This window comes from Thunnus maccoyii, chromosome 1, assembly GCF_910596095.1.
Source record: "Thunnus maccoyii chromosome 1, fThuMac1.1, whole genome shotgun sequence".
NCBI lineage: Eukaryota > Metazoa > Chordata > Actinopteri > Scombriformes > Scombridae > Thunnus > Thunnus maccoyii.
The window spans coordinates 11,861,624-11,889,155 of NC_056533.1; the positions used below are offsets into that span (position 1 = coordinate 11,861,624).

The 27,532-nt window shown below is 41.7% G+C and overlaps 1 protein-coding gene across 2 annotated transcripts; it reads right to left on the reverse strand.

The window, feature by feature from the left end:
• Positions 1-20,315: 20,315 nt before the first annotated feature.
• Positions 20,316-23,594, reverse strand: irx3a (iroquois homeobox 3a). Of its 2 annotated transcripts, XM_042413464.1 has the most exons (3): positions 23,119-23,594; positions 21,437-22,478; positions 20,316-20,441 (listed from the first exon to the last, which is right to left on the reverse strand). In XM_042413464.1, the coding sequence occupies exons 1-3, from the start codon at positions 23,335-23,337 to the stop codon at positions 20,425-20,427; spliced, it is 1,278 nt and encodes a 425-aa protein (XP_042269398.1). In that variant the 5' UTR covers positions 23,338-23,594; the 3' UTR covers positions 20,316-20,424. The 2 variants fall into 2 exon arrangements, with proteins under 2 accessions (XP_042269398.1, XP_042269389.1); XM_042413455.1 differs by having other exon boundaries at positions 20,316-22,478.
• Between the last annotated feature and the right edge of the window lie 3,938 nt (positions 23,595-27,532).

A 27,532-nucleotide genomic window follows, 5' to 3' on the forward strand; every position in this document is an offset into this window, starting at 1 on the left:
ATAATATATTTATGATTCTGAGTGTGCCAGTACTACTGTAAAGAATGGTGCAAAGTAGAAAGAACAACAAAATCTGCTGAATGCATGTGGATTTACAATCTTATAAACCTTTTTTCATTTAAAGTTAATATTTTTCAGAAAACCAAAAAGTCATAACATATTTTTAAATGTTCAAATATTTGCAAACTGTGACAGATATGATTACATTTTTATATTAGATTTGTAGGACTGATATTTCAAATCAAGATAATGTGATCCCGGTTCATGCTATCCATTATTTTTGAGTATTTGGAGTATGTGCATGCTTGCATGCATCATTACAAAGTGGAAATGTCCTCTGGAATGGCATGAGGAGACCCCTGTCAGCCACAGACCCTGTGAATCCCACTTGGTATGGTGACATGAACGCCCTCCCATCCTTCCCACAGGCACCTGTCTAGAGGTCAAAGGTCATCCTGTTAGGGGTAATCCCCACAGTAACCTGACCAGGCCAGGGGATAGTGGCAACCAAACGTGCAATAGTGGACCAAGCTGTCCCCCTAATACTCTCACTAATCACATTTTAATTGAATTCCAGCTAACATGTAAAAACCTGGTTCAGTTTTGTTTTTCCATTTTCCTAACAGATGTCCCTGTGATCCCTGTAAAGTGATCTGCGGTGGTGACGTCTTCTGTTTGGGAACACATACATGAAATGGCTAATCTAGATGGGAGAAAGTAGAACCATGTGCTTGTCCTCAGGAAGGAGAGAGGAGTGGGGGTGTGGTGCTTGGAGGGCGGAGTTGAGAGGGTTGTGCTTGAAGGATGGAAGGTGTCTTACTTGAACCATGAAAAGAAAATCACCTTTGTCTTTTGATGAATGCTATCATTCCAAAAATCCTAAAAGCACCATTAACACGTACATTTTTCCTGGTTGGAATATTTATCCTTGCAATATTAGTGCCATGGTTGACTGAGCTGTGGAGAACACTGGCTCAGCTTGGTTTTCACGCCAATCAGCAAGCCATATCCTCTGCAGCCCTATGCACAGTGGAGGAGGAGGATTTGTGAGAAGATTTGTGAACAAATTTGTAGACAAATCTACAGCAAGCAAACTGGAAAGCCACACAGATGGTTGACGTAAAACTGGGTATAACCTCTATTCCTTTGTACAATGCTGATCATTTGGTGTCATTTCAATCAAACAAAAACCTGGGTTCATCAACAACAACAACAACAAGACCACAGTTTAAATACACCTTGATGTTTGTTTTACATATTTCAGATTTCATACGGTGGATCCTCAAGCAGATAAAGAAGCTCAAAAACCATGCAGAGGCCCTTAATGGGCTTCACCATGGTACCATCGTGTGAAAGCCACTTTCAAGGAAAATAAATAGGATAAGACCTACAGTAAGAGACCTTAGGTTTTCTTGTATAAATGTACTTTCTTCATCCTCTCCACTTTTACCTTTTTATCTCTTTTTACCATGCAGGTAAAACGGGGGAAAGGTCTTCTGTCCAGACCCTTCTCCACGTGCCCCTCTGTTGCTGTAGTGTTTGTAGGACTTGGTCATAGCATTTGAAAGTCAGGAGTGGAACTGATGGTGATTTCTTGAGGGAATGGGAGAGTGGTGGGAGAAGGTCCTGCTGCATGAGCCGCTATCAGAGCCCAACATAGTGTTGACACAGGAAGGATTTATTTCTGTCATAATGCTATGGGATAATCAAAGTGGTCCACTTTCCATGTTTGGCTGTGATCAAAGTGCCAAATTATGTAAAGACATAGGGAAAGAAGAAGACACTGTTTTGATCCTAATATGCAGAGATTTGGCTCAAGCCTTGACATAGGACACATGTTTCCTTATCCCTTCTCCTCTCTGCACCTCTGCAGGAGACTGCCTCAATAGCTGCACTAGATTCTGGGAGTTGACCATAGCCACATGCATACAACCCTGCTGCAATGATGGATGAGTGACTTTTTCATACCATCAGTTCTGTGACCTCCACTTTATGTCTCACAGTCGGAAGTTGAGCAAATTCTGGAGTGTCAGTTTGGGACATGAACCATAAAAGTGAGCAGTTTGAGGGATCAAGGTGATGTGTGTGCCAGCTTAACCCACCTCACACCAACCAGCAGCCTCAAGTGAGGGAGAGGGATCCACCCACATGCCTCCAGCTCTCTGATTAACCACCACAAGCAGCAGAAAGTTTTGTGTCTGCAGCCCACTTGCCTGTTACCGAGCGCTAAATCAAAGACCCGCTCTGTTATTAGAGCCAATGTGCTTTTGAGGAAAACAAAATCTGACTGTGAGCTTAAAAAGGAGTTGTCTCATTTGATCATTTATTACACATTTTAAGTGGTTTGGAAATAACTGAGGCCAGCGTGGTCTACATCCCTAATTGGTGCTCTTTTTCTCCCATTAGTACATCCAGACTTGTGATCCCACTAAAACAGGCAAGAGAAGAAAAAAATCTTTTCCCCAAACAAAGCGTTTGTCATCAGTTTGCAGTTGCTGTGTTCGCAGGCATGGTTCAGATCTGCTTCTACGCACAGCTGTCACTGAGCCTGTTGGACATCCTGGACCCCAAACACACAAACCAGAAGAGATTAGTGTGCCATGTCAACCCACTGCTTCCGCAGATGGCACGGATGCTTTTAGCCTACTCCCTGTAGACAGCCACTCATTGATCTTTCATACTAAACTCCTCACAGCAGGACTCTTGATACTGTTTTATTTATCATTCTGGCATTTACTATTAAGGCCAATAAAGTTTGACATGTGTGGATTTTAACTGTAGGGGGCACTGTGGTTTCTGTGCAACATGCTGGGGGTGAAGGGGGGGTAGATTTATATCCTGGCAGTCAGAACTGTCACCTGCAGTAATATCTCCCATGTCTCTCTTTCTTTCAGCGTGCCCCTAGCCCCAATTCCCCAGGTCCAAATCCAACCCATAATTCACTATGGTTGTCTCTCACCTTGACGTACACCTAGTAAACGTGTAAAACATTCTGGTGGGATTTGCTCCCATTTTAATAACTGAACATTTCAGGCTGTGTGGGGGAAAAAAAGGACATATCAGTTACTAGTTTTTAAGGATCCTGGCACAAGCTGCAGGAACCCCTAAGCTCCAGCCCAGAGACCTCATCCAAAACCAACACAGGGGACAAGCAGGCAATTTTTGAAATGCGGTTTTCAGTTTCTGCACATATTTTCCAAGGGTGCTGCAGTCAGGCTGACCATGATGAAATTTGGTTCTGGCTCTAGTCCAGGACATTACCTGTGTGAGTGTCAGGTGATAGCCTCCCTAATTACCCTGGAAGGCAAACAGAGAATCTTTCTCGTTGAGATTTCACAGAGCCCTCTGCACCAGTAAACGTGTTGCTCCTGTGGTAAAATGTGATCTTTCGGCTAATGAAGGACACGCTTCGTTTCCTTAACTGAATCACCCTCTAGTTTTGGCCTCTAGGGGGAGCTTAGCTCAGTTTTTTCTTGTTTTTACTGCAGTGGGCACTGGCAAGAGTTTAGGTGAACCTTTGTGAGTAAGTATTGATTTATGGCCGGGGCCTGAGGTGTGCATCTCTCCAGGGGTATTCAGCCTTTCTGGACATGAGCGTGTGTGAACAGTGGCTCTCAGACATCACTGACACTCTGTCCAACCACTGGACCAAGAACCACTGATTGGAGTCTGCGGTTTGCGGTGTGTGTGTCTCATACACACACCACAGCAGACCAAAGCCCTCAATCACTGGGTCTTGGTCCAGCCTGTGCCCCCGTGTTCCAGAGTTGAGTGACGCGCTGCCTACAGAGCACTCATTAGAATCTATGTTTCACAAGCAGAGCAGGGATAGTAAATCGTTCAGGCCTCAATGTTGTTATAGCTGGCTCTAACAAGCCACTCTCTGTCTGCTTTATTGGAGTTTAAAAGTGGATTCCATGTAGTTTTTGGCAACTTTGAAAAAATATGACAAACAATGGAAACTATTGGTGTAAGAGACAAGACCGCAACATGATGAAAACTTGTTCAATCTTTCAAAGGAGCTCTTTAGGTTTTCAAGCCCTCTGCTACTTAGAGACTGACAGAAACATCATTAGACAACAAAAACATCCCATTTATGTTTTCAATAACATCAGAAAAGGCGAAGTGTGCTATGGGAATACTGTGTAGTTTTGGGACGGTGCTATGTGATCCCTCATCACATGGTCAAGGCCCCTGCTCTGGTACGAAGTTAACGGATTTTCTCCCTATGGCCCCACTCCTAAATCAGATCAGCTTTTTTTAAATGCTACATCTAAGGGCCCCCATCCCATGTCTAACTACCTACTCTTTTGTTTGCTCATGTTTTCCTTTTCCTCTGTGGATCGGCTGGCTCTGACCGTGTAATAGAGCGCATATTGGCCAAGCGAGGCAGCCTGCTGTGACCAGATCAGATGTGTGCTCCTGATTATGAAACTCCCTTTTAGTCACTGACAGACATGGTAATAAATGTGTCCATAAATTGAATTTGGGTCTTTTGAAAAGGAGCAGGAATATCTAAGGAGCATTTCAGCTGATTGTCTCCAGCCGACATGGCAGCGCTTCAGTGGGATTCTGGGGGGAAAACTGATCCTGCTGTGGTGCGGTTGGAGGGCTGGGAGTGGAGGGGGGGTGCGGGATAGACGCCCAGCCAAGCAAAATAAAGACTGCTTTATTGCTATTCAGAAAATCATTTGATTGAGTTTGCACAAATAAGAAGATGGAGAGCAGTCTGTAGGAGTGTATATAACTGTTTGTGTGGTTATATGTTTGAATGTAATTGTGTTTGCATGTGTATGTTTGTAAGCATTTTACCCTTTCTTAGAGGTATACTGCACAGGAGCAAGTTTCTGAATTGTTCCACTGACTTTAAAGGGTTGTACGGTGCCCTTACAGTTAAATGCTCCCCCTCACAACACTACTGAATTTTGCTGAAGTGGTGTTGACAGCAGAACTGGATTGTTGTGCCAAAGCTTTTGTATTTAATTCCTCTTTGGAAAGAGCCTAGGATGTTCTTTCCTGAGCAGCAAGAATATAGTAAATTATTTTATACCTACCTTTATTTGTTATGATGGTATCATTGAATACATATTAGCCACAGCCTGGCTTGTCCCTAAAACTGATTTGTTTACATGCTGTTTTCAATAAATACATGGCTAATGGCAAACTAAAGATAATATAGATTTACAGTATAACATGATACATTTTATTACTGTCAAATTACACAGTCAACACCAGAATTAAGAGCATAAAAATATAAAGGCCTCTGGTAATACTTTAAATGAAAAGCATGTACAAAAAAGCAAATATTTTCGCGTGTGATAGATAACGATCATCAAACCTCACTTATACATACAATATATGACCTTACCCTACACATGGCCATGCTAAATCTACACTGAGCTCAACTATGCTAGGCTACAGCGCTCACACTTACCTCAGATCCAGTAACATAAAGTTGATGTTCGCCAAGAGAGAGGAAACAGTGTGTAAGTGCTTGCTGAAGTGTGCATATTTAGCCTGGTCAGTCATGAGGGAGGGACACAACTTCTCAGAGTGGTGTGACACACGTAACTCAGTCACCAAGAGTCACACATCCCCATGTGTTTGCCAGGCCTATCCTTTGGGCTTGATTTTCGTGGAGACGTGAAGTGACGGGTCTGAAAGGTTCCCCTGGGGCAGAGGGCAGCCTGAGTCATAGCCAGAGAACAGTCAGGAATACTCAGACCCCGGTTTAGACCTGGCAATCTAGCATGATGTTGTGAAACTGTTACCCTTCATTATTTATTCACTATAGACATCTGTCTTGGCAAAGGGAATGGGATTCAGTGTGTGATTTTTATCTTGGCCCTCTCGCCTTCCCTCTGTGTCTTTCTTTTTATCCCCACTCTATCCAATTTGCCTTTATCTCTTTGTCATTCACTCCGTCTGTCCCGTTCTGTCTCTTTCCATCTCATTCTTTCTTGCTGCATCTGTCTATCCTGCCTGTCTTTGAAATGTTATGATTCACTGACTGTGATCTCTGTGAGCTGTCTCCTTGAAGTCTGTGTGTCTCCTGAGTGCAACCACAGAATGGTACATCACTTCTATTACATGTAATTTCCTGGGTTTTATAAGGTACATTTACTCACCCTACAATGGTGAAGACTGTTCTTTTCTACAGCTGAGTTCAGAGTATCTGTCTCTTACACCACGGCCCAGTTCATGGAAACCATTATCTGGTGTGGGAATGTGCCAAGATTAGGCTACAAAGTTTGCCTCTCTGTAACATTTTGAAACTTGGATTAATGTAAAAGTCCAAATCCTCCCTAGAGCTGTTTCAATTATAATATCATGATAAGACAGTATTGTACTCACTTTTCCAGTAGATGTAGTAAGACCGGTATGGCAGTAGCTCACAGTTACAGAGAAATTCAATAATGGACTGACATGCTATTTTAATCTACAATAAAAGTGGTTTAATGGAGGCATTACAACCAAGCAAATAACTATATGAAGAAAAAAAATTAAAGGAACAAGTTTTAATAAACTGCAGGAAATCCCGTTAGACAACAAAAGTTCTTACCTTTAATTCACCATAAAACATAAACCCATTTAAATGCCTCCACCTGTGGTACCTTTGTGCTGTGCAACATTGCAGACAGGCTCAATTACACTGTTATTCTTACTTATGTTACTCTCTCATTCTCTATCTCACCCTCTCAATAAAAAGAGGCCAATAAATCACTTAGCTGTCTCTGTGGGTTTGGGGTATTGGTGTTGGAGCGAGCTGTCCCACCATCCCAGCTGAGTAGACATGACTCTCAAAGCACCAAAAAACCCTTCCCAATTCCCCTCACTGTCAAAAACCAACATGGTGAAAATTACATTTTGGTTGAAGAGTCTAATAAATCTTGGCCGAACATGGCTGGAGAAGTGGAAAAAGGCCCTCCATGGCGGCTGCAGTCTCAGTGATGTGGATCCCGCGCTGGGGGAAAGGGGAAGCCACATAAGAGAAGGTTTGTGTTAGCGCGGGCTAGATGAGGTGCAAGGGGAGTCAGTGGGAGGATACAAGGCCTAAAAGTGCTTGTGGATTATAGGGAGTGATAACTCTAATGTTGAATGTGTGTATGTGTGTGTGCAGGAAAAGGAGCTCTTGAGATTTACATTCAGATAACAGATGTCTATTATGATCTGTGATTTCAAAAGCATGTGGAGATGATGTGTTATCACTTCAGGGAAGAAGAGAGTTCCAAGTCACCTCTCATGAAGAAAGGTAAAAAATAAAAAAGTTGAGCACTTGATCTTGTAACTTAAGAAAAGATTGAAGAACTGTTGCTTTTGGATCAACTTTTTTTGCCCCTTAAGAACCGTAACAGAGATTTCTCTCACCAAAACAAAGAAGTTTTACACAGAGCCTTTAAGATAAACCTCATGAACAACACTGGGAAGCTGTTTGGATGTGTGACCATTCAGTTATAGGTGTTGGTCATTAGCATTATGTCAGGGCTTATTCCAAATCACTGCGGCTTGTCCACATGGTCGATCTCTGTTGGTTTCTCATCTCTGGGGCCTGTTTGACGGGAACAACTTGTGTAAGGCCATCAGCAGCCTGTCGAGGCTAATTAAAACACACATCTACAAATCTGCCAGCAATTACTACACCCAGAAACATTTGGTGCCACTCACAAATTTTAGGCAGAAAAGGCTGTGTTTACCGCGCTAGCTTTTCATTTCTCAGAGCGTTCCCACAAAACAAATACTGGTTAGAGCCTTGTTTGATACGGCAACGTTCATATTTATTTTGCCATTTAAATGTTACAAAAATGTAGGCATTGGGAGATATGATAATGGAATCCAGATTTTGACTTTATTTAATTTGTAGCTCTGCATGGAGTCATCTCATTTTAGATTATAGCCCTGTGTAAACTGTGCCGCTCCAGTCATAGGGTTATATTGTGTAACAGTGTTGTGTCCCAGTCATCTGGATGTGCTTTACTGTCCTCAACTGAGCACACTCCTTATCTGCATCACTCCCAACCCACAACCTCATGATCATGTGGTTCATCTACTTTGCCCAATGACAAAAACAGCAAAGTGGGCCATTTGTATGCAAATGCTGAGATGTAATTTGAAGTTCCCTATCCTTTGCATGCTATTGATAGCACAAGGTTGAGTACATGTATGCAAAACTGATATATTAGGATTCCTCAGTTGTCTGTTAAACTGTAATCAATCAGTGTAAGAGTGGCATAGTATAGCAACAACTAGTACAGACACACTCATCATCATGACTGTGGAATGTATTATACTTGCTTTTTTCCAGTGACAGATTCAACCAAATATTTTTGCAGTGCAATTTTTTGCAATTGCTGTAGACATTAGATGAAGAAAGTGCTCTGTTATTTGTGCCTTTAAAGAGTTGGGCGATCTCTTTGAGTTTCTGTTTATAACACCTGTTTCCTCTTGGCTTTCTCTGCATGTGAGGGGATTAATCCTTAGGTGACATTTCCATAATTTTAGAAAAAATATCTTGTTATGCCATCTTGATACCTGCTCAACTGTGCTATTTGCATTTATTTAAATTTTGTGTAATTTTGTTTTTTATATAAACAGTTCATTAAGAAATATTCACTGATATTAATGGCATATGTTACACACCAAATTTTGCCAGCTGCTTTTGATATTTTACCTTAGCTGCACCCCAAGTGATGGTTGGGTACCTGCCAGTGGCTGGTAAACTAGACAAAGTCACCAGCCGAAGCCAAAATGATGTCAGTTACTGTAATTTTGAGATTCATCTATATTGGAGACCATGGAAAGCCACATATAATGCATGATAACAATCTTTATATTGTAACCTTTATAAAGTCAAGATAATGCTTACTGTTTTTCATTTTGCCACATTAGAAAGCACTGAATGTGTGAGCAAAAATGAGTGAGGCTTAAATGTAAATCCTTGCTTTTTTTCCTTTCTTTTCCTCAGGCCTCATTCAACAATTGTGCCATGTGTCCAGCACAGTGATGTTTTAATCTTAAAAAAGGTTACATTTCTGTAGGTCCACCTGTGTATATAGATACTCCTGGTAACCACAGGCAAGATTATTGTTGCCAGTGCTGGAAACCTAAAACACATTGCATTCTCCACTCGGAGAATTTTTCTCAGGAAAACTCCACCCATCACCAGGTGTTGACAAAAGCAAATGTAAGAGCCCTTATGATTCATTATTCAACAGGCTGAATCATTGTTATGTTATGTACCAGTTGGCAATAGAGGGTTGCAAAACGGGCAGTTATTAATGTGAATATGTCTTGAATCATTTCTTTGACAAAAGCAGATTCACAATAGTTGTCTCATTCCAAAATGTAATCACCTGCCATGATCTAGCTGAGTTTGGCCTGGTCTGTCAACTGTCATCTCCAATGATAGCTCATAAAATATGAGGTTATAACTCCTGTTGGCTTAAAGTGTGGATTCTTATGTGTACTGTTTTTGTTTATATATCGCTTTATTATGCTTTTTAAAATAACTTGTATGCCATGGCAAGACAAATTTTTTTCAATTTAAGGCCTCAGGCTTAAACTGTTGGAAAACAGTTGATCACCACAGTTCACTGTCATTTTGTTGTGAAAGTATCAGATAGGGATAACATGTCCCATAGGGTCAAATGTTAAATAAGTTAGTGATGATAATAATAACGATAATAATGCTAATATTACTACAACTACTACTACTACTACTACTACTACTAATAATAATAAGGTGAAATAAATTAAAGCGACCCTCTCTAATTTTGTTGTACCACCAAATCCCAAAATGATGATAATGTTTTGGAGCTCAAACGTAAACTGTACAGTAAACTTGGGCACAACAACAAAATCAAAGAGTATGTTTAGTGTAAAAATTAAGATGGTCTTCCCTGAGTATCAATCTATTGGAAATATTTTTTTCTCTGTACACTATACCTGACAAAGTCAAAGTGACCGACTCTGATAAGGGACAAAACAAGTAGCTAGGATATCATGGGGAGCAGTGGAAGCATGGAGATCGTCCCTGCGGGCCTCAGAGCAGAGGGGCTGGATGAGGATTAGTGTGGCTGCTGAGGAACACCTGTCTGTCACTGACGGATTCCCTCCCGCCAAGCCCCAGATGGATCTTGGGAGCGGTGGGCCCCATCATAACTTCCTCCTTCCAATTCCCCATTAACGCTAATGTTTTTTTTTTCTGTCTTAACCCTCCTCCCCTGTATTCCCTTACCCTGCGTGTCTGGCATTCTGTAGGGGGGGTGGGTGGCGCAGGAGGAGGGTGCAGAAGGGGAAAAAGGGGCTGGGACAGTTTAGTTAGACGGCCAGCTGTGTGCCAGCTGCGTGCCAGCAAAACGCTGAGTGGCGTGGAGAAAGGCCTATTATCTCCCACACGCACACACTCTCTCTCGGCTTTCACACCCCAAACCCTGGCCCTGCAAAATCAGGCAGACAGATTCTGCTAAAACCATCACTCCTCCTTATACATGCATGTGGTCTACTCCTGCATACACCCACTCACATCAACACACACACACACACTTATTCTAAGTGCTGTGCAGGGAGTTGTTTTCCCCTCTCTGCCTCTGTCTTTGCATACACACACACACAAACACACACACAGATGCACAGAAGGCCCAAGAGCTTCCATGCCATCCTCTATGTGTCACTGCCTCTGACACACAGGACTAAACAAGTCATTAGAGCATGGGTCGAATCATCCATACACATAGTCTTATCTGTCTGCTTTCAGTCAGCCAGCCTATTGCACAGCGGCTGGACGCCTCTCACTGCTGGTAGGATATGAGCAATTAGCAAGAAAGACCTTTTAGCTCTGCCAGCTGATTTGCGGCCAGTTTCTGCATATGCCTGTAATTCACTCTGACATTTCATCTCCTCACTTGTCACAGTCTTTATTGTGTATTACCACAATATAAACAATAATGATGAAGTAATAATCAAATCGGAGGCAATATAATCATTTTGTTTTCCCCCCGCGCTAATGTCCACTGGTTGAACCTGTGGGAGACAGCTGATAAGTGAGCGTTCGTGTACGGAGTGGAGGTCTCTGGAGAACGAGTGGAGGCAGCCGGGGGGGAGTCTTCCCAGTCAGCCCAGGGGAAATGGATGACAGTTACACTACCCTCCGGCCAATTAACTGTCATTCTAGCTGTTGGTTTAACTTGCTGACCTTACCTCTTCTCTGCTGTTTGTCTTATCATTTCCGGAAAAGCGGACCTCATCTGTGTATGTAAAATGGACTGGTGACCTTCAGGGAAGGGGAACAAAGGTCACAGTTCATCCGCTGTATATTTCTTTTGCGCGACAGCAAATATGCCGAGGAGTCTTCTGGGAATTCGGGGGCGTAGGAGGAGAGAAGTCCTGTGGGATTGAAAGAGAGCTATCTGTTATTACTTCCAATTACTCCCCAATCTCTCGCTCTATCTACCTGTAAAATGACATTAGATATGCCTGTTCTCATGGTCTTTTACAGATGAAGGCTGTGCTTCTTAGTGATGAGGCCCAGGGGAACTGAAGGTCCATACTCCTTGCCCTTAAGTCATCAGCTAACGTATTCACAGATCGGCAGGAGCAACGTTAATTCCTTCAAGAAATGCATGGCTTTTGTCTTTGAGAGGAAGCATGGATATAAGTAGGAGGAAGCTGAATGAGGTTGCCACATTTGTCCTTGGGTGAGTGTGGGTTTGAGGTTGGTATGTGTGAATAGGGGTACAGTTCCTGTGAACGCTGCTGTCTTAGCATGACAACAGTAGAGGGCGGGTTGTACTGGCCCTTCTGGAAGGGGAGACAGTGACACAGTGCCCACCCCTCTCTATTTGTCAGATCGCCACTTCATTGTGCCCAGTCGCCATGAAGGGACAAAACCTAGAAAGCCTACACAGCTGGAGATGGCAGGGAGCTTTCATACTCAATGCTTGGCTTGTTCAGACACCTCTCTGCCCTGTGTCTCACAAGATCCAACTTCCTACTTCCTGTCTCGTCTCTGACAAGAGACGAGTAGAAGGTTGTACTTCATATTGTCTGAATTAAAAGTCTGGAAGCATAGGAGGTCTGGTAATTGGTAATTATTAACTCAAGACACCAAGAATTATTCTTCCCTGAGCACAGATGTCAATGACTTTCTCTTGCTATTCCAGAAAAGAGAATATATATTTTTAATGGATCACTTTTATCCCACTCAGATCAACATATAGTTTAGTGTCAGCAGCCTGCTTTGCAATGTCCCCTCACACTGTATGTGGGGTGAGATTGTCTTGTAAAGGTGTGACTTGTATTGTGTAACTCTATAATCTTAACATTTGCAGGCTCATTATGGTAAATGTATTCTACTTGGCAATTTAAGTGAATTTGGTTCTGATAAACTGTCTAAACCTTAGTCTCTAATTTCCCCATATGATGTCTTAAGGCAACTTGTCTTGACTAGATGAGGGAAATTTCCCAGGAGTAGATGAGAACAAGTAGACCGAGAGCAGAACTTTGCTCAACAATCCACCTTCAGCATGCATTTAGTTTGCTTATTATGGACAAGGCACCAATCTATCCTCATGCCACCGTTGAATCACTCTGTCGCCCACCCTTTCATTCTCTAATAAACACTAACAAAACAGATGCATGCATGAATGCACACACATGCACATACACACACACACACTGGTGGGATAGCTTTCACCATCTCTCATTTGCATGGCAATGCCATTATCTGGCTGTGAGGTGTCACGCTGGAGTGGCTGACAATGTGCCTGACAACAAGTTTATCTAAGCACAAAGAAAAGTTGAGAAGAATAGAGTACTTTCTCTGCCTCCTCTTTTCCTCTGGCTTTAGCATATATACTTTTAAACTCCCCATGGAGTACGAGGAAGCATGTCACCCAGCCTCATACTGCATGATAGACTGGCAAATCCATTATTTATACCCCCAGTAAAACCCGTGGTAAACACTTTGTATAAACATATAGTTACTGTTTTAGCACTGTGCCTTTCTTAGTCTGTCTTCTATTTCTCCCGTTCTCGGTCATGTTTCTCCACTTCCTATCTTCTTTTCTTTTCATTATGAAATGTGTTTATTTTTACTACATTTTCTGTAAATGACTGTAACCAAATGTGCTACTGCGGTCTTGGCCGGATCTCTCTTGCAAACAGGATCTGTGCTCTCAGACTAACTTGGTTAATCAAAATGAAAATACAAAGGTTGAGCTACTTGTCAGTATTCATTAATAGTAGCGGATATTGGATTCTATGCAGACACATTACTGTAGACTTTCAGGCATGGAAGATTGTGGAGACTATTGGCTGAACTGAAGAGAATCAATAGCAGGGTTTACAACTTAGACACTGGTAGGCATCATCATTACACAGCGAAGCCCTCTCACCTGCTGTTATCGACCTCCCTCTCAGGTTTACAGCAGCAGCGAGCAACACTTGGCTTGTCTGGGTGATGTCATAGATGCTTGTGTTTGTGTGTGTCTGATATGTAGCAGCAGAGCAAACTAAACCTGTCTGGGTCATGGAGTAATGCTGTGAGACGTGAATAGCCCTATCTGTGGTATCCATGTTTGAATAAATCACTTGCGGTGGTGTATTGCAAAATACAGCATGATGATAAGTAGGAGCTGCTGTGTCCAGTGCTCGTAAAGTCTCTGTTGTTCCTGTGTTTTGCTGATAAGCAGGCTCAGCTCTGGGTGGCTAAAAAATTTCCTGTATGGTTTACCCCTACCCAACACCATGCTAGTTCTCATGAACAATGATTAGCCCGTGAGCTGTTTGGATACACATACCTACCACATGGAAGCCTTGATTTATGCAAACACACACACAGGAATACGTATGTAGTCTATCTTAGTGTGTTTAAAAGTCTTATCCACATAACTTAAAATTTGTGCAAAACACGCAAAATCAATAACTTATGAAGCAACCAAGCAGGAGGAGGTCAAAGGTCATAGTACCCCTAGACTGAAGAGTAATTATGTAAGATGGAGAAGTGCTAAGGAGAAAAATAAGTGAATAACAAGAGCTGTCAATTTATTTTTTCATTCCCTTTGAACATAAAATAATGCCCACAAGTAGACACACATGAATAGATGCATACCCTCACACACAATGCTAGACCACAAAAAAGGCATCAGGTGCAGAGTTACACAGTCATCACTTAGTTTCTGATATAAGGCCTATTAAAGATGTTTCATGGATACTGAGTCAATTTCATTTAGCTGTAAACTGTGAGCAGGAATCCAAATCAATCCTGCTTCTCATATTACCCAGGAGAGACCTTAGTGAGTTAAAGACATCAGACTTTTTTAAAGAGTTTAATATTGGCAGTATGCAGGCACAAAAGTGAAAACAGTATATAAAAGGGAACCTCGTATCTGCAGTGTGCGGCACTGATAGGGAAGTGATGGATATAGCCAGTTTGAGGTTGTGAAAATGAACTCAAACTAAAGGGGATGTGGATCAAAGAGAGGGACAGCACCAGTGATCATCGTTAGACTTCCTGTGCTCCCCACACCCCCACCACGCCTTCCTTTACATTACCATTATTAAAAAGGAGAGGACTCTCTTAATAAAGTCTATTAATCACACCGGGGGAGTCGGTTCATCGGTTCACCCTCTCGTGAGGGTCTCTAATCAATCAAGCTCGCTGGTAATGTATTCATGGGAGATGTAAGAAAGGACTTGTTTGACAGTGTTCCAAGGAGGAAGAATTTATTAAGTTCCCTTCACCAGTCAGCCAATCCTGAAGAGTCATGACTACACCCCCCATCCGACCCCACCCTTGTCCCCTCTGCCTGGTACTGTGAATAAAAGGGCCTTCATAATGTATGAAGTCTGTACAAATATTGGAAACGTCCAAAATATGTCCTCTCATTAACAGTGATGAGTGAAAGCTGGAGTATTGGCATTTGTCAGATATGCTCGGAGTGTAAAGGCACTGTTGTACAAGGCCTCTGCTGTGTCGGGTGATGTAGAGACATCACTCTCTTGCGATCCTCTCAAAAGCCGGAGAAAATGTGTCTTATTAGTTCACACGAGGTGGCGAAATTCTGTGCTACACCGCTGACTAATGTACAAAGCTGAGAAAGTGCAGGGCTGATGGTTTGCTGGGCCTCTGTTAGTGACGTGTGAACTGGGAGGGTGCGGAGAGGGGACATCAGGCTGGTTAAATCGTGCAGCTGTTGGAAGCAGCTATGAGGCCAGGCGTTTTTTATAAATCCACCCCTCTGCTCATCTCCTCGGTAAATGCTTTATAGGCAGATTGACATGGTAAAGAGATGAGGGAATGCAGCTCTGGCTCAGAAACGTGTTAAAATGGTCTCATATAATATCTCCATAAAAAACAAAAACAAAAGTTCCTATAATTTTCTTTTACGCTCTTTTTGAAAAGAATATTCACAAGTGTCAACACTAACTACAATATAGCGTGAGTTAGAGAAGAAAAGTTAGGAACATACACATGCTGAGGCTGAAACATGTTTTATAGAGGAGGGTGCATAAAAAGCCCTTATTGCCTTTGCTTTGTCCTGAGGAAGAGCTGAAAAAGGGCTATGCTTGGCTTCAAAGCAGCATTTCCATAATTGCCCTGTAACTCGGGCCTGTCTGAAGGATCTGAAGGGGGGCTGAGAAAAGCACAATCTTTCAGCTGGGTGAACGGCAAAAGCCCAAACGCCTCTCCCTCTGGCCTGTCGGCCTGTTGCCCCCTTCCCCACTTGTTGCCTTTCGGATTCAGTGAAAGAATTCCTCTCTCTAACCTACATCAACAAAAGGCATGAAATCAGTGCCCTCCCTCTCTCCCACTTCGGCCCCAGAGAATGTCATTCCTACTGGGCCTTTTGTCCTTTGCTCAGCCCGGAGAAACACAACAACCCCTCTCTCCCTGCTCCCTGGCTATTCTTTAACATGTAGCTGCTGCACTTTCACTTACATTCTCAATAATGAATGCGCCATGAAACATGCAGGAGACACAGAAGTCGCATATCTTTGGCAGGGGTAAAATTGAGCTGGCCACCTTCTCTTCTTTCGGTTCTAGAGTACGACTGCTGTAACAAGTTGCCGCGGAGTGCTGTGGCCTGTAAGCCCGTGTATGAAGGTATGTGGTGTGTGGGACATGTGTTCTCGAGAGTAGATCCCCGCTCCTCTTGCGGTCAACTAACACACAGGCCGAGTGCTTGCAAAAGGGCAGCCCCTCTTTTGGCCTGGGCAGGCACTGGGTGGGGGCGCGGTCGACAGTGGCTCATAAAAGGATTAGTCCACCGCACAAAGACAGTGGGCCGCTTCTAAGCCTGACTAGGTCCACAAAGGAGTTGACATTTGTCTGTCTCAGTGGCAGGAGGGGGTGTGGCAGAACGGTCCAGGCTGGGGGCAGGAGGAGGTGGCACTGGTGGTGGGGCTACAATGACAGAAGGGGTGGATGAGGTGAAAACACAAGACTGACCCTCTTTATTTGGAGCTGCCTCCTCTTTCACAGGGCACCTCTGGCCCCCTCCAATGGGCTGCTCTAGTGTTTATTTACTCCACGGTTTCTCCCCATTCACACATGGCCCTCTGATGGCTCCATTGGCCCCGACCCTTTCAGCTGCCTGGAACTGCCGTCCACCTTCTCCCAGATCAATGAACGTTTCGAAAGACAGATTAGATTTCCTTTTAATGATTCCATCTTCCTCAGATTTTTCCCCTTCTAAATGGCTGTTTAACCGCACATTACTTTTTTTCACTCATGTAGCTGTTCTGTCTTCTGAGTATTGAGGGCAAAAGGGAGCAGCCGTCAACAGCGCTCAGGACAACATAAGCAATGTGATTAGATGGGAAATGAAGTACAATTTATTTGCACTGTGTCAAAAGCTTCTGTGTTTCCCACACTCTTGATACTGTAGAACTACCCATTCATTTGTAAAATATTAAGATTAAGACAGTGAATATAGCTGAGAATCTATTGCTTTGTAACGTGGTGCATTCAAATCTGAAAAATCAATGATGCCACATTATTATGAAACCTAGTTGTTTTTTAGTATATGCAAGAACATTTTAAATTCTACCTTAACTCTTTTACTTTTCTCACAGTCTCCTGTTCAGTAGTTTCCTGTGCTTTTTAGGCAGTTGAGTACTAAAGTGTTACAGTGTGCCCCCCGACTCTGTGCATTTAACACAGCATGGACCTAAGAAATAAGAAGAGGAGTCAATGTTGATTATTGCTCATTAGCCAGGGGAACATCCACTTAACGTGCGAGGAAATGAGTGACACACCATGCCCCACTGGAAATGGTCCCTGTGTAGCTCAGAGCAAAATGTTAGCTAATGCATTCCATTTGCTCTTTGTAACCAGGAGCAGGTTGGACACGTATGGCGACATAAGCAGACATGATTACTTTGTTTCTGCCGAGGCATTTTAATCCCTAATTTCATGCACTGATCAGAGGAGAGGCCCTGAGCTCCTGACACAATCACTGTCCCTTCAGTAGCATTTCAATTGAATCCTCGTGATCAAGAGGGGGTTTGTTCTTGGGCCCTCAGGAGCAAACATCCTGAAGAAATACTGACAATGAAACTGAAGAAATAAGCATAACTATTTATGATAAAGTTCAGTATGCTCACATGTAGCTAGCTGTCCTTACAGTCCATTTTTTTTATTTATAGAATATTTAATTTTAGGCTGACATAAATCTCAATAACATTCATTTATAATACATGTCATGGTAAATGGTATCAAATGATGTTTTTATAATAATTAATTGTTATTTATATTGATGATTATTTAATTTACAATGACAAAATGCATTAAAAAGGCATTTTAAAAGCTTTTCATTTTTTTTCTGTTTTGATTATTTTGTTCCTTGTTGTCACATATAACATCCCATATGTGCACCTCATTTTCTTTTATGCTGTATAATTATGAATCATAAATGTTAGTGGAAGGCTGGTCATTCAAAGCAACTTCCTCCAACCAAAGGAAGTGGACAAGGACCTACAAAAAAAAAACAAAAAAAACAAAGGGGGACGGGGGAGGGGATGGGGGGACTATTACATCAATCAGCTGGCTGATGCCACTTATGAATATGCATCGCGTGGTTAGATGGGGCTCTCAAGGAAGATAATTGATTAGACAGGAAGGCAACATGGTGAGAGGAGCTCCAAAAGGCTCCGGAGTCTTTCCCTCGGCTGAGTTGGGGTTTGTTTAAAGCATATCCTAAACATAGAGAGGATACGGCTCGAGCGAATCAGCGCTTTTCATCTGCTTTGCTGCTGTGAATCGCGTATATTAAAAAGATATCGTCCTCTTTGACCATCTGATTCTAGTCGAGGAATGTGTGACAGATTGTGTGTGTGTGTTTGTGTGTGTGTGTGTGTATTTTAAAATATAAAAATGCCATCGTCATGAATCCAAGTCCATCAAAATCTAAAACTACTGAAATTAAATAAAAATGCGAAATTAAAAGTTAATGATTAAAACGTTGAAGTGTCAACGAAAACGTCATTCTATTGATTGCTTTTCGTTTGAAGTACGATAAATTAGGAAGTCGAAGTTTGCCTCCTAAAATGAAGTTTTTGAATGTCTTAAACATTAATATATTTTGACTGATTATAAATGAGCTAGATAAAAAGAAAAATAAGGATTTGCATTACTAAGACTTCCATGTCTCATATGAGTCTTTTAAAAGCTGGAGATGTTTTATAATCTCGACGAAATATGAATAATTTCAATATTGACGGCATTTTTTGCTTTACTGTTTTTTTTTCCTTTCTTCCCTTTTCTACTTTTCATTTTTCATTTTCCTTTCTTTTATTTCAGCATGATTTCAAAGAGGTAACAGAGATAAACGACTGAATGCGTTTTCATGGATGATTTAGAAGTCCTGTGATCTGTAAGTCCAGCATGGCTGCCATCATGTTTTAAAAATACTTCACTCACTGACGAATATAAACAATAGGTCTACTAAATTTGACATATTTTACATACTATATTATAATAGTTTATCTATCGTGTCTTTGGGTACATTTTTGGTACGTTGTAAATCATTTTTACATTGAAAGGTTTGTCTCTTGTGGCCTAAACTGAATGTCTGTTTTTATTCAATATTTTTTTTTTTTAACATTTTGGACGAAACAGAATTTTCTTTTTTTTGTAATCCATGGATGATTTTTTTTTAAACATTAAAACATCTACTGATTCCTTTACACAGATGCACCGCGTTTGTAAATCATAAAAACACAACACTAAAGCTTGAAAACACGTTTTAAAAAATACGGCATTGTGACAAATTTATAGGAGTAAATGTTTCTATCGATTTTTTTAATCACATCTGATGGATAAATTAGGAATGGGCCAAAACCCACTCAAGCTGCATCAGAAGTGTGTGTGTGTGTGTGTGTGTGTGTGTGTGTGTGTGTACTTGCAGCAGAATATGGCCGACTGCAAGTGACTGTAGAGGGAGCTCCAACACTAAGTTTACATAAACTTCCTCTGATAAGGGCTCACACATGCAAATGATCACATCACGGACAAACAAAATAAATGATGTTATTATTAGTTTTACAGCGACGATATATTACAATTATAAAAGCAGCGTTAGTTGGGAGGAAATGTATGATATATGTGAGGGGAAAAAGCATTACAAATCGAGCATGATGAGATGTGGGAGTTGCATTGCAAAGCTAAAATCCATCTTTAGGATCAACTGAACACTTTGAGGCACCAACGATCCTCAAACAGCCATTCATTACCTAAAGTCTCTTTATAGACCATACCATTTCAGACGAAAATTAATGAAAGAATTATTCATTTTAATGCGACCACTACGCCTCTATGAGGATAATCCCACAACATTAATATCCAAATGTATGCCGCAATACTGGCTAATTAGCCTTAAGTCCCTCTACTATGAAAGTATGATAAATCCCTCTCGAATATTTACTTATCACGGAGGATGAAGTCTGCGCCTCAGGCTGTCCACTAACACACATGCAAAACCAAAGCAATGCAATTCCAGCTGCAATGGCACAATAACAACCAAGCATCAAAAGCAGCTGTCAAAATAGCTCGGCCAAAAACCAACCATTTTTTAAAGTTGCAGCAATTCATTTATTAGCCAAAATATAGACTTTCTTGTACAATTTGGTTCACAAGTATGTACATATTCTTAACTTTATATACAAAACATTTGAACATCAAATCCTCACAGAACTTACAAAAAGAAAAAAAAAAAACTCACAGACTACAGGTTCATACATTATTACATTAGCAGTTTTACACAGGACATGCTTACAATGTAAGTATACAGAGATGTATTATTCTTATTTTACATTCCATATTCAAATTAAAAGCAAAAAAAAACAAAAAAAAAAAACAAAAAAACAAAAAAAGAGGATGAGTGAGGGGTTATGGAGAGGAAAGAGCCGAAAGAACCACCGCTGCTTCTAGTTGGTTCTGAGGTCTGAAATACACAGGGATAAAACAGAATGAAAAAAAAATGTAGTGATCTAAAAAAAAAAAAAAAAAGAAGAAAAAAACCACTAACAATAGCCTCATGAAGAGCTAAAACACAAAGTGATATAAAAGTGACAATTGCCTTTCAAAAACGAGCCTGTAGTGAATTTGCATTGAGCTCATTTGCATGACCAAACAAGTAAGTGTAACATAGGCCTTGACGAAATAACACAAGCGCACACACAGGGATAAAAAAAATATCTTAGAATAAAAGCTAATTTGGGTAAATATGTCGTTTAAAACAGAAAATGTGATATGACATCAAAAAGAAAATCCCCAAATGTCATCAACTGACATCCTCGCTATGTTTGAACTGGGTGGAAAGCTGTTTTTAACAACTTTTTCTCTGCATCCAAGGCACTAAGTTCTCTCTGAAATAGTGGCAATGAAAATTAAAATGCATTAATTAAACTGCCTATTATCAGAGCCCATGCTGGGCATCAGTGAATTTAGTGTTGAAAGTTGGTTGGTTTAATGGGCTCTATGTAAACAATTAAATACAAGCACTTGGGCCTTAATATCACATGGATGTAACAACACCAAATTAAGAAAAGGGGGCATACAAATCAACAACACTTTTCACCCAATTCAACATTTGTCTTTTCTCTTAAATGCTTTCTGATCTGCACTTGCTTTAATAAACCTCTCGGACATTTTTCAAAGCAGTTACACACACATACACACTCACACACACACACACACACACACACACACACACAAACACACACACACACACACACACACACGCACACACACTGTATTCTGTAAGCTGTAACATTGTAACACTGTTCATCTGTGTGGCCTAGAGAGAAAGAAATCCATCAACAGGCAAAGAAGGCAAAAGGAGGTCTAAAATAATAGAAATGAATGACGGGCAATGGACTAGTGTCTTTGTTTTTGTAGTTATTTATACATGCGCGTCTCAGTGTCGGGGACATGTACCTGTGACTGGAGTCTCTGAACTATGACTCTTGTCCTCCGTTTGCCTGCTGCTGTAGAGGGCCAGGCTGGTGGCAGTGGCCTGGTTTGCCAGTCCCAGATAATGATTAGAGTTCAGTAAAGCCAGCTGATGCGCCGAGAAGGCTCGGTTCGTCCAGTTCTGGATTTTCCCAACGGGACAAGAAGAGATGAGTCTGTGAGGGGTTATTATGGTTTGGGCGGCCGGCCCTGCGGAGTTGCTGCCGTTCATTTGTGGCGATTTGCGCGGATTGTCAGGGGCCGTGGCTGTCTCTGCCAAAGACCAAATCTTTGGCTTTTGGGCTGGGGCTGGGTTGTTTTCTGAGGGCGGTGAGTTAACGGACACCGGGTTCAGTTTGAGCTGTTCCCCGTTTGGCTGGGACGTTTTGATTTCCAAAGAAGAGTGGTGATGGTGGAGGTGGTGACTGTGGAAGTGCTCTCCCCCTCTCTCCACGTCTTTACCCTCTTTCCCCACAGCCTTTAGAAACCTCTGGTCGGGCCCTTGTAAATCCTCATAGCCGTCAGAAATCTCAGAGTCACTCCTCCCGTCTAGTTTTATATCTGAATGCAGGTCGTCCTGGTCGTCCAAGTCGTCCTTGTTCTCGATATTTTCCGTGTCGATGTTCTCCAAGTCGATCTCCTCCTCGTCCTCCCTCTTGTCCCCCTCCTCCCCCTCGTGATCGCTGGGGTAAACATTTCCCTCTTCGTCGGTGCGGTTCCGGGGGGCCCAGGTCATCTTGTTCTCCTTCTTTAGCCTCCTCCTGGCGTTGGCGAACCAGGTGGACACCTGGGTGAGAGTCATTTTGGTGATGATGGCCAGCATGATCTTCTCGCCCTTGGTAGGGTAGGGGTTCTTGCGGTGTTCACTGAGCCAGGCCTTCAGGGTGCTGGTGCTCTCCCTGGTGGCGTTTTTGGGTCTGGACGGGTCACCGAACTGATATTGGCCATATGGATAAAAAGCAGGGTGATGGTGGGCAAACCCTGGGTGCTGGACACCGGGACTGTCTTTCAGTTCATACTGAGCCCCCTGCAAAGACAAAGAATCCAAGAGTCAGAGGGATTTATTAGACTTAAAAATTAATACCATAAACAAATACTTGTTCTGAAATTCTTCTTCATGACACATATTATCATGATCCCACAGTAAGCTTTGTGGATTTACAGCAATAAAACAATAATGAGGTTATCATTGAAGTGTAAACAAACAAAATGGTTAACGTATTTTTTGTCATAACTTAAATTGTTATTCACGTCCCACTAGCCTAAAAAATGAACGAAATTTTGTGATATTTTTAATTTCTATAAATCAAATACTTCGAAGGAGAAGACTTCACTTTTACAAACTTATAGGCTACCCCACCTATACCTGTAAACCTCCCACAGCACTTTACACCATTTTATTCACTCTTTATTCACTCAGTTTTCTATTTTTTTCCGCTAAACCTTCAACCGAAAGCTCGATTTGTTAATGTGTTAATTTTTAACCACTTTTAACTAATTTTCACAAAACAATTCAACGACAAAGTTCACCACGGCGCTCCTAAAGTTTACACTTAAAAAGTGCCAATAAAGCTCACGTCGAGGCCCGCGTAGTTTCATCGTTTCTTTTAAAGTGTAACATGTAGACTGACTTATAAGAGACTTAACGAGAGCAGAGAGTTACTCACCAATTGATTGAAAATTGATATATCGTTTGAGTAGGGGAGAAACGCTCCATAGCCTTGCGCTGCTGCGGCGAAAGGAGATCCATACATAGTGGAGAGGACGTTGGAGAGTGCGCCGGACGGACTGAGCTCTGTCCCGGCCCGGGCATTGCTGGCGATCCCCTGGCGCTCCGGTGGGTATATCGGTCGGATGTACTGATATCCCAGCTGAGGGAAAGACATGGTGGCAGGAAAGGGGGAAAAAGTCTGCTGCAATCACACAAAGCAAGGGAATTGCCTCGATATCCACTTTTACAGTGTGAGCATGTGAGCAACAAAAGGTGCAAGCAAGGGAAGTCTATATTTCCTCGGGAACAGCCAGTGTAAACGATCCGGTTGCGCCCCTTATTTCTTCCTCTTCTTCTTCTTTCCACCCTCACTTCCCTATTGATCTGGATGGACTAAGGTCAGGTCCTTACAGATTGCTTTAGATTATTGGGACTCCCTTGCTCAGATTGACATTTCTAGTCGTTTAGAAGCCCCTCCTATTTCTCAAATCTCACCCCTCTCATGCACACCACACACCAAACAGCGCTCTCTCTCTTTCTCCCTCCCTCCCTCCTCTCTCTCTCTCTCTCTCTCTCTCTCTCGCTCTCTCTCTCTCTCTCTTCCTCTCTCTCTCTCCCTCTCTCGGATAAGTGCACTGACTTCGCGAGCTCTTATTTGAATGGGGTTTCAAATCTCATTTTATGGCTCGCCAATCTATTTCATTTGTTATTTGTTCTCGTCTGTCCTACCACAGTTTTTTTTGTGTTAATTCACATTTTTTTTTGTCCGTTTGCACAACTGTAAATATTTGGTGTCAGTGACTGATTAACTTTCTTTGTCTGAAGTTTCTTTTTAATACACAAATGCAGAAGAAAGTTGCCGAACCAAACTTGGAGACTCATCTCCAAGAAGGTATTGGTTAAATAAAGTAAAATTGGGGAGTAAAAACAGAGTATAAGCCGGTTTCAGCTCCTTTTCTAATAAGGGGATAGAGTTTACATCCTTTTTAAATTGACATACGTTTAAATCCCCCCAAATCTTAATGGCCAGTATCAAACGCACGTAAATCACTAACAGAAAACCTGAAAATAATTATGAAGTAATGTCTTTGTAAGTACTGTCGGTGGTCATGTTTTGCAATGACCCTATATCACAGGTTATACACACCTATTTATCGCTACATCACTGGGTGCAAGCTGTGTTTTCTTACACCGGGTTTGAGGTGTTATGGGCTCTTGGTGGCAGGCGAATCGCAGTCAATTCATTCTTTAATTTGAGACATCAAACGGGTCCCGTGTAGCCACTTGACATCAAAGAGAGAGCTGATGATAGACGCATTACACTGTTAATGAAGACTAAGTGTAAAGTAACAGCAATGATAAGTAATAAACATTGGACTGGAAAGATGTTTATTCTGGTGAAACAACACGCGGATTTCAATAAACAAAGGCAAAAAATAAATAAAATAAAAATAAATAAATAAACAAATGGAATAAAATAAAATAAAACAAATAGAATAACCATCTTAATAATAATAATAATAATAATAATAATAATAATAATAATTCTTGAATAAACATATGGTTCGAAGTGAGTCAACAAATAATTTAGGCTACTGTTTTTAAATGAAAGATCTTAATCCACTAAAATCCGGAAAGACCGCACCTTCAAGAAATCCATTTGATAATTTTGATTCAACCTGATGTTTCTTGTAAATAATACGGATTAAAACAAAACAAGGGAGTCAGAATTGAAATTCCGTGAATCAATATAGAAAAGTGTGTACGGGACAACCATAATCGCATTTCAACTCGACTTTGTACCAGCATCTGTTTTGTTAATCGTTTGCAAAACAACACCAGAGGTTGAATTATTATTTCACGCACTTTATTTGAATGTGGTAAGTCTCAATGCAATACTGACAGCGAGATGAAATCTCATCAATCTCAGTTTAGTTTTGATAATGCGATCCGGGTTTCCAAGAACTCTGAACTTGTATAAACCTTTAATCTTCTTTTGAAGCAGATAGTTATCATTGTCTGGGAGGGATAATAGCAGCTATAATTTCTTATATAGAGCTACCATAAGGATACGCCTTATTTCTGTAAACCTCTGTCCTGAATCTGTGTGTGTTCTTCGCCGACATCCACCCCAACCCGGATTATGGGGTTATTAATTACAGCGGCTTGCTGGTGCCATCCGACCGGAATGGTAATCACTACATAGCAGTCAATAGCACGCTCACACTTGACACACACACACACACACACACATGCGCGCGCGCGCGCATACACACACACACACACACACACACACACACACACACACACACACACACACACACACACACACACACACACACACACACGCATATATAACATCGACATGCAAACTGAGTCGGTCCAGACAGTCAAGTAAAGAGTGGTTAAAGATAAGTGGATGGTATTTGACATTTAGATAGGCTACACAGCCGCATAATAAGTGTAAAGAATAAAGAGAAGAATAAAAAAAGCACGTCCTTTTCAAACGCTTAAAACATCAGAGAGAGAGAGAGAGAGAGAGAGAGAGAGAGACAGACAGACAGAGAGAGAGAGAGAGAGAGAGAGAGAGAGAGAGAGAGAGAGAGAGAGAGAGAGAGAGAGGGAGGGAGAGAGAGAGAGAGAGAGAGAGAGAGAAGGGAACATCAAGTTGGCTTAAAATATTGGACTCCGTTATTGAACCTGTTTCCCTTTATGGTTGCAAGGTCTGAGGTCCACTTGCCAACCAAGATTTTACAAAATGGGACAAAAACCAAATTGAGACTCATCATGCAGAATTCTACAAATCCATTTTCCACATTCTCGAAATCCAAACTACAATTAATGACAAAAAAAAATAAAAATAAAACTAATAATAAAAATTCATAAGAGAGCATTTAAATTTTATAATCACCTAAAAGAAAGTGACCCTGACACGCTCCATAACAAAGCCCTCACCTACAGAGAGACCCTAGAGAGAAGCCCCCTCAGCCAGCTGGTTCTGGGACTCTGTTCACAAACACAAACAGAGCCCCCAGACAGAAACCCCATTAGACTGAACCAAATTATGGGAAAACAAAAAGAAAACTATTTGACACATCGGAAAGAATCAACTAAAAAAAAAACAGAGCAAACCGGAATGCTATTTGGCCCTAAACAAAGAATACTCAGTGGTAGATCACCTGACCACTGTGACCGATCCAAAAACTAAGGAAATCCTTGACCATGTACAGACTCAGTGAGCACAGCCTCGCAGTGGAGAGAGGCCGCCAGAGGCAGACCTGGCTCCGCAGAGAAGAAAGACAGTGCACCCACTGCACACAGCAAGAGGTGCAAACCGAGCTGCACTTTTTAACCACCTGCCAGCTGTAAGACATCAGAGACATATACTTCCCACAGATTACACGCACCTAAAAAGACTTTGAAAACATGGCTAATAACAAAAAACTTCCATGTCTGCTGGGCGAAATACAGCAATGTGCAAACACAGCAGCAAGATTTGTGACCTGTTATGACAGGAAAAGGGCGTCCAATAGAAAGCAACCACCATGAAGATGTGTACTCCTTCACTGACCATTTGCACTGTGCTGATCTCTGTACATAGACATACTTACTGTACATACATACAGAACAAATATCTTTAAATACATTCATTTAAAAATAAATAAACGTTGCAGTGATATATAGTTCTCACTTATTTGTATTTTTTTAAACTACAAGTCTACATTTTTCTATTTTGTTTTAAGTTATATATGTATATGTGTGTGTGTGTGTGTGTATATATATATATATATATATATATATATATATATATATATATATATATATATATATATATATATATATATATATATATATATATATACTGCAAAATCACAACTCTTGTGTTTATGTACATTTGCCAATGTAATGTCTGTTTCCCATGCCAATAAAACCCCTTTGAATTGAATTAAATTGACTGAATTGAGAGAGAGAGAGAGAGAGAGAGAGAGAGAGAGAGAGAGAGAGAGAGAGAGAGAGAGAGAGAGAGAGAGGGTGGGGGAGTGGGGGCGGGGGGAGGGGAGGGGGGTGGGGTGGAGAGAGACAGCGTGGCTAGGCCTTAATAAACATTGGAAGAGAGGATATAAATCTGAGAGTCCAGCGTGGTGTCTGGCTGCTGCTGTCCGCTAAGCAGCGCTCCTAGTCCGGATGGACACGTGTCTCATCAACGGGACCGCGTCGCTCGGACGTTCCCCCCACCAACTCCACCCACGCCGAGGACTGTGTCTGATTTATTGCCTCCAATCAAACGCACCACGCACTAACTTAACACTTTCACACTGACCCGGGAAACTGGCGTAGCCATAAAAGCATTAAGAGACGCCGCTCCCCTC

Bases quoted from the DNA above. Each gene is read 5' to 3' on its own strand.
- irx3a (XM_042413455.1), bottom strand. From the start codon at position 23,337: ATGTCTTTCCCTCAGCTGGGATATCAGTACATCCGACCGATATACCCA. The intron at 22,479-23,118 runs GTGAGTAACTCT...TTGTCTTTGCAG, and splicing joins TATCAATTTTCAATCAATTG to GGGGCTCAGTATGAACTGAA.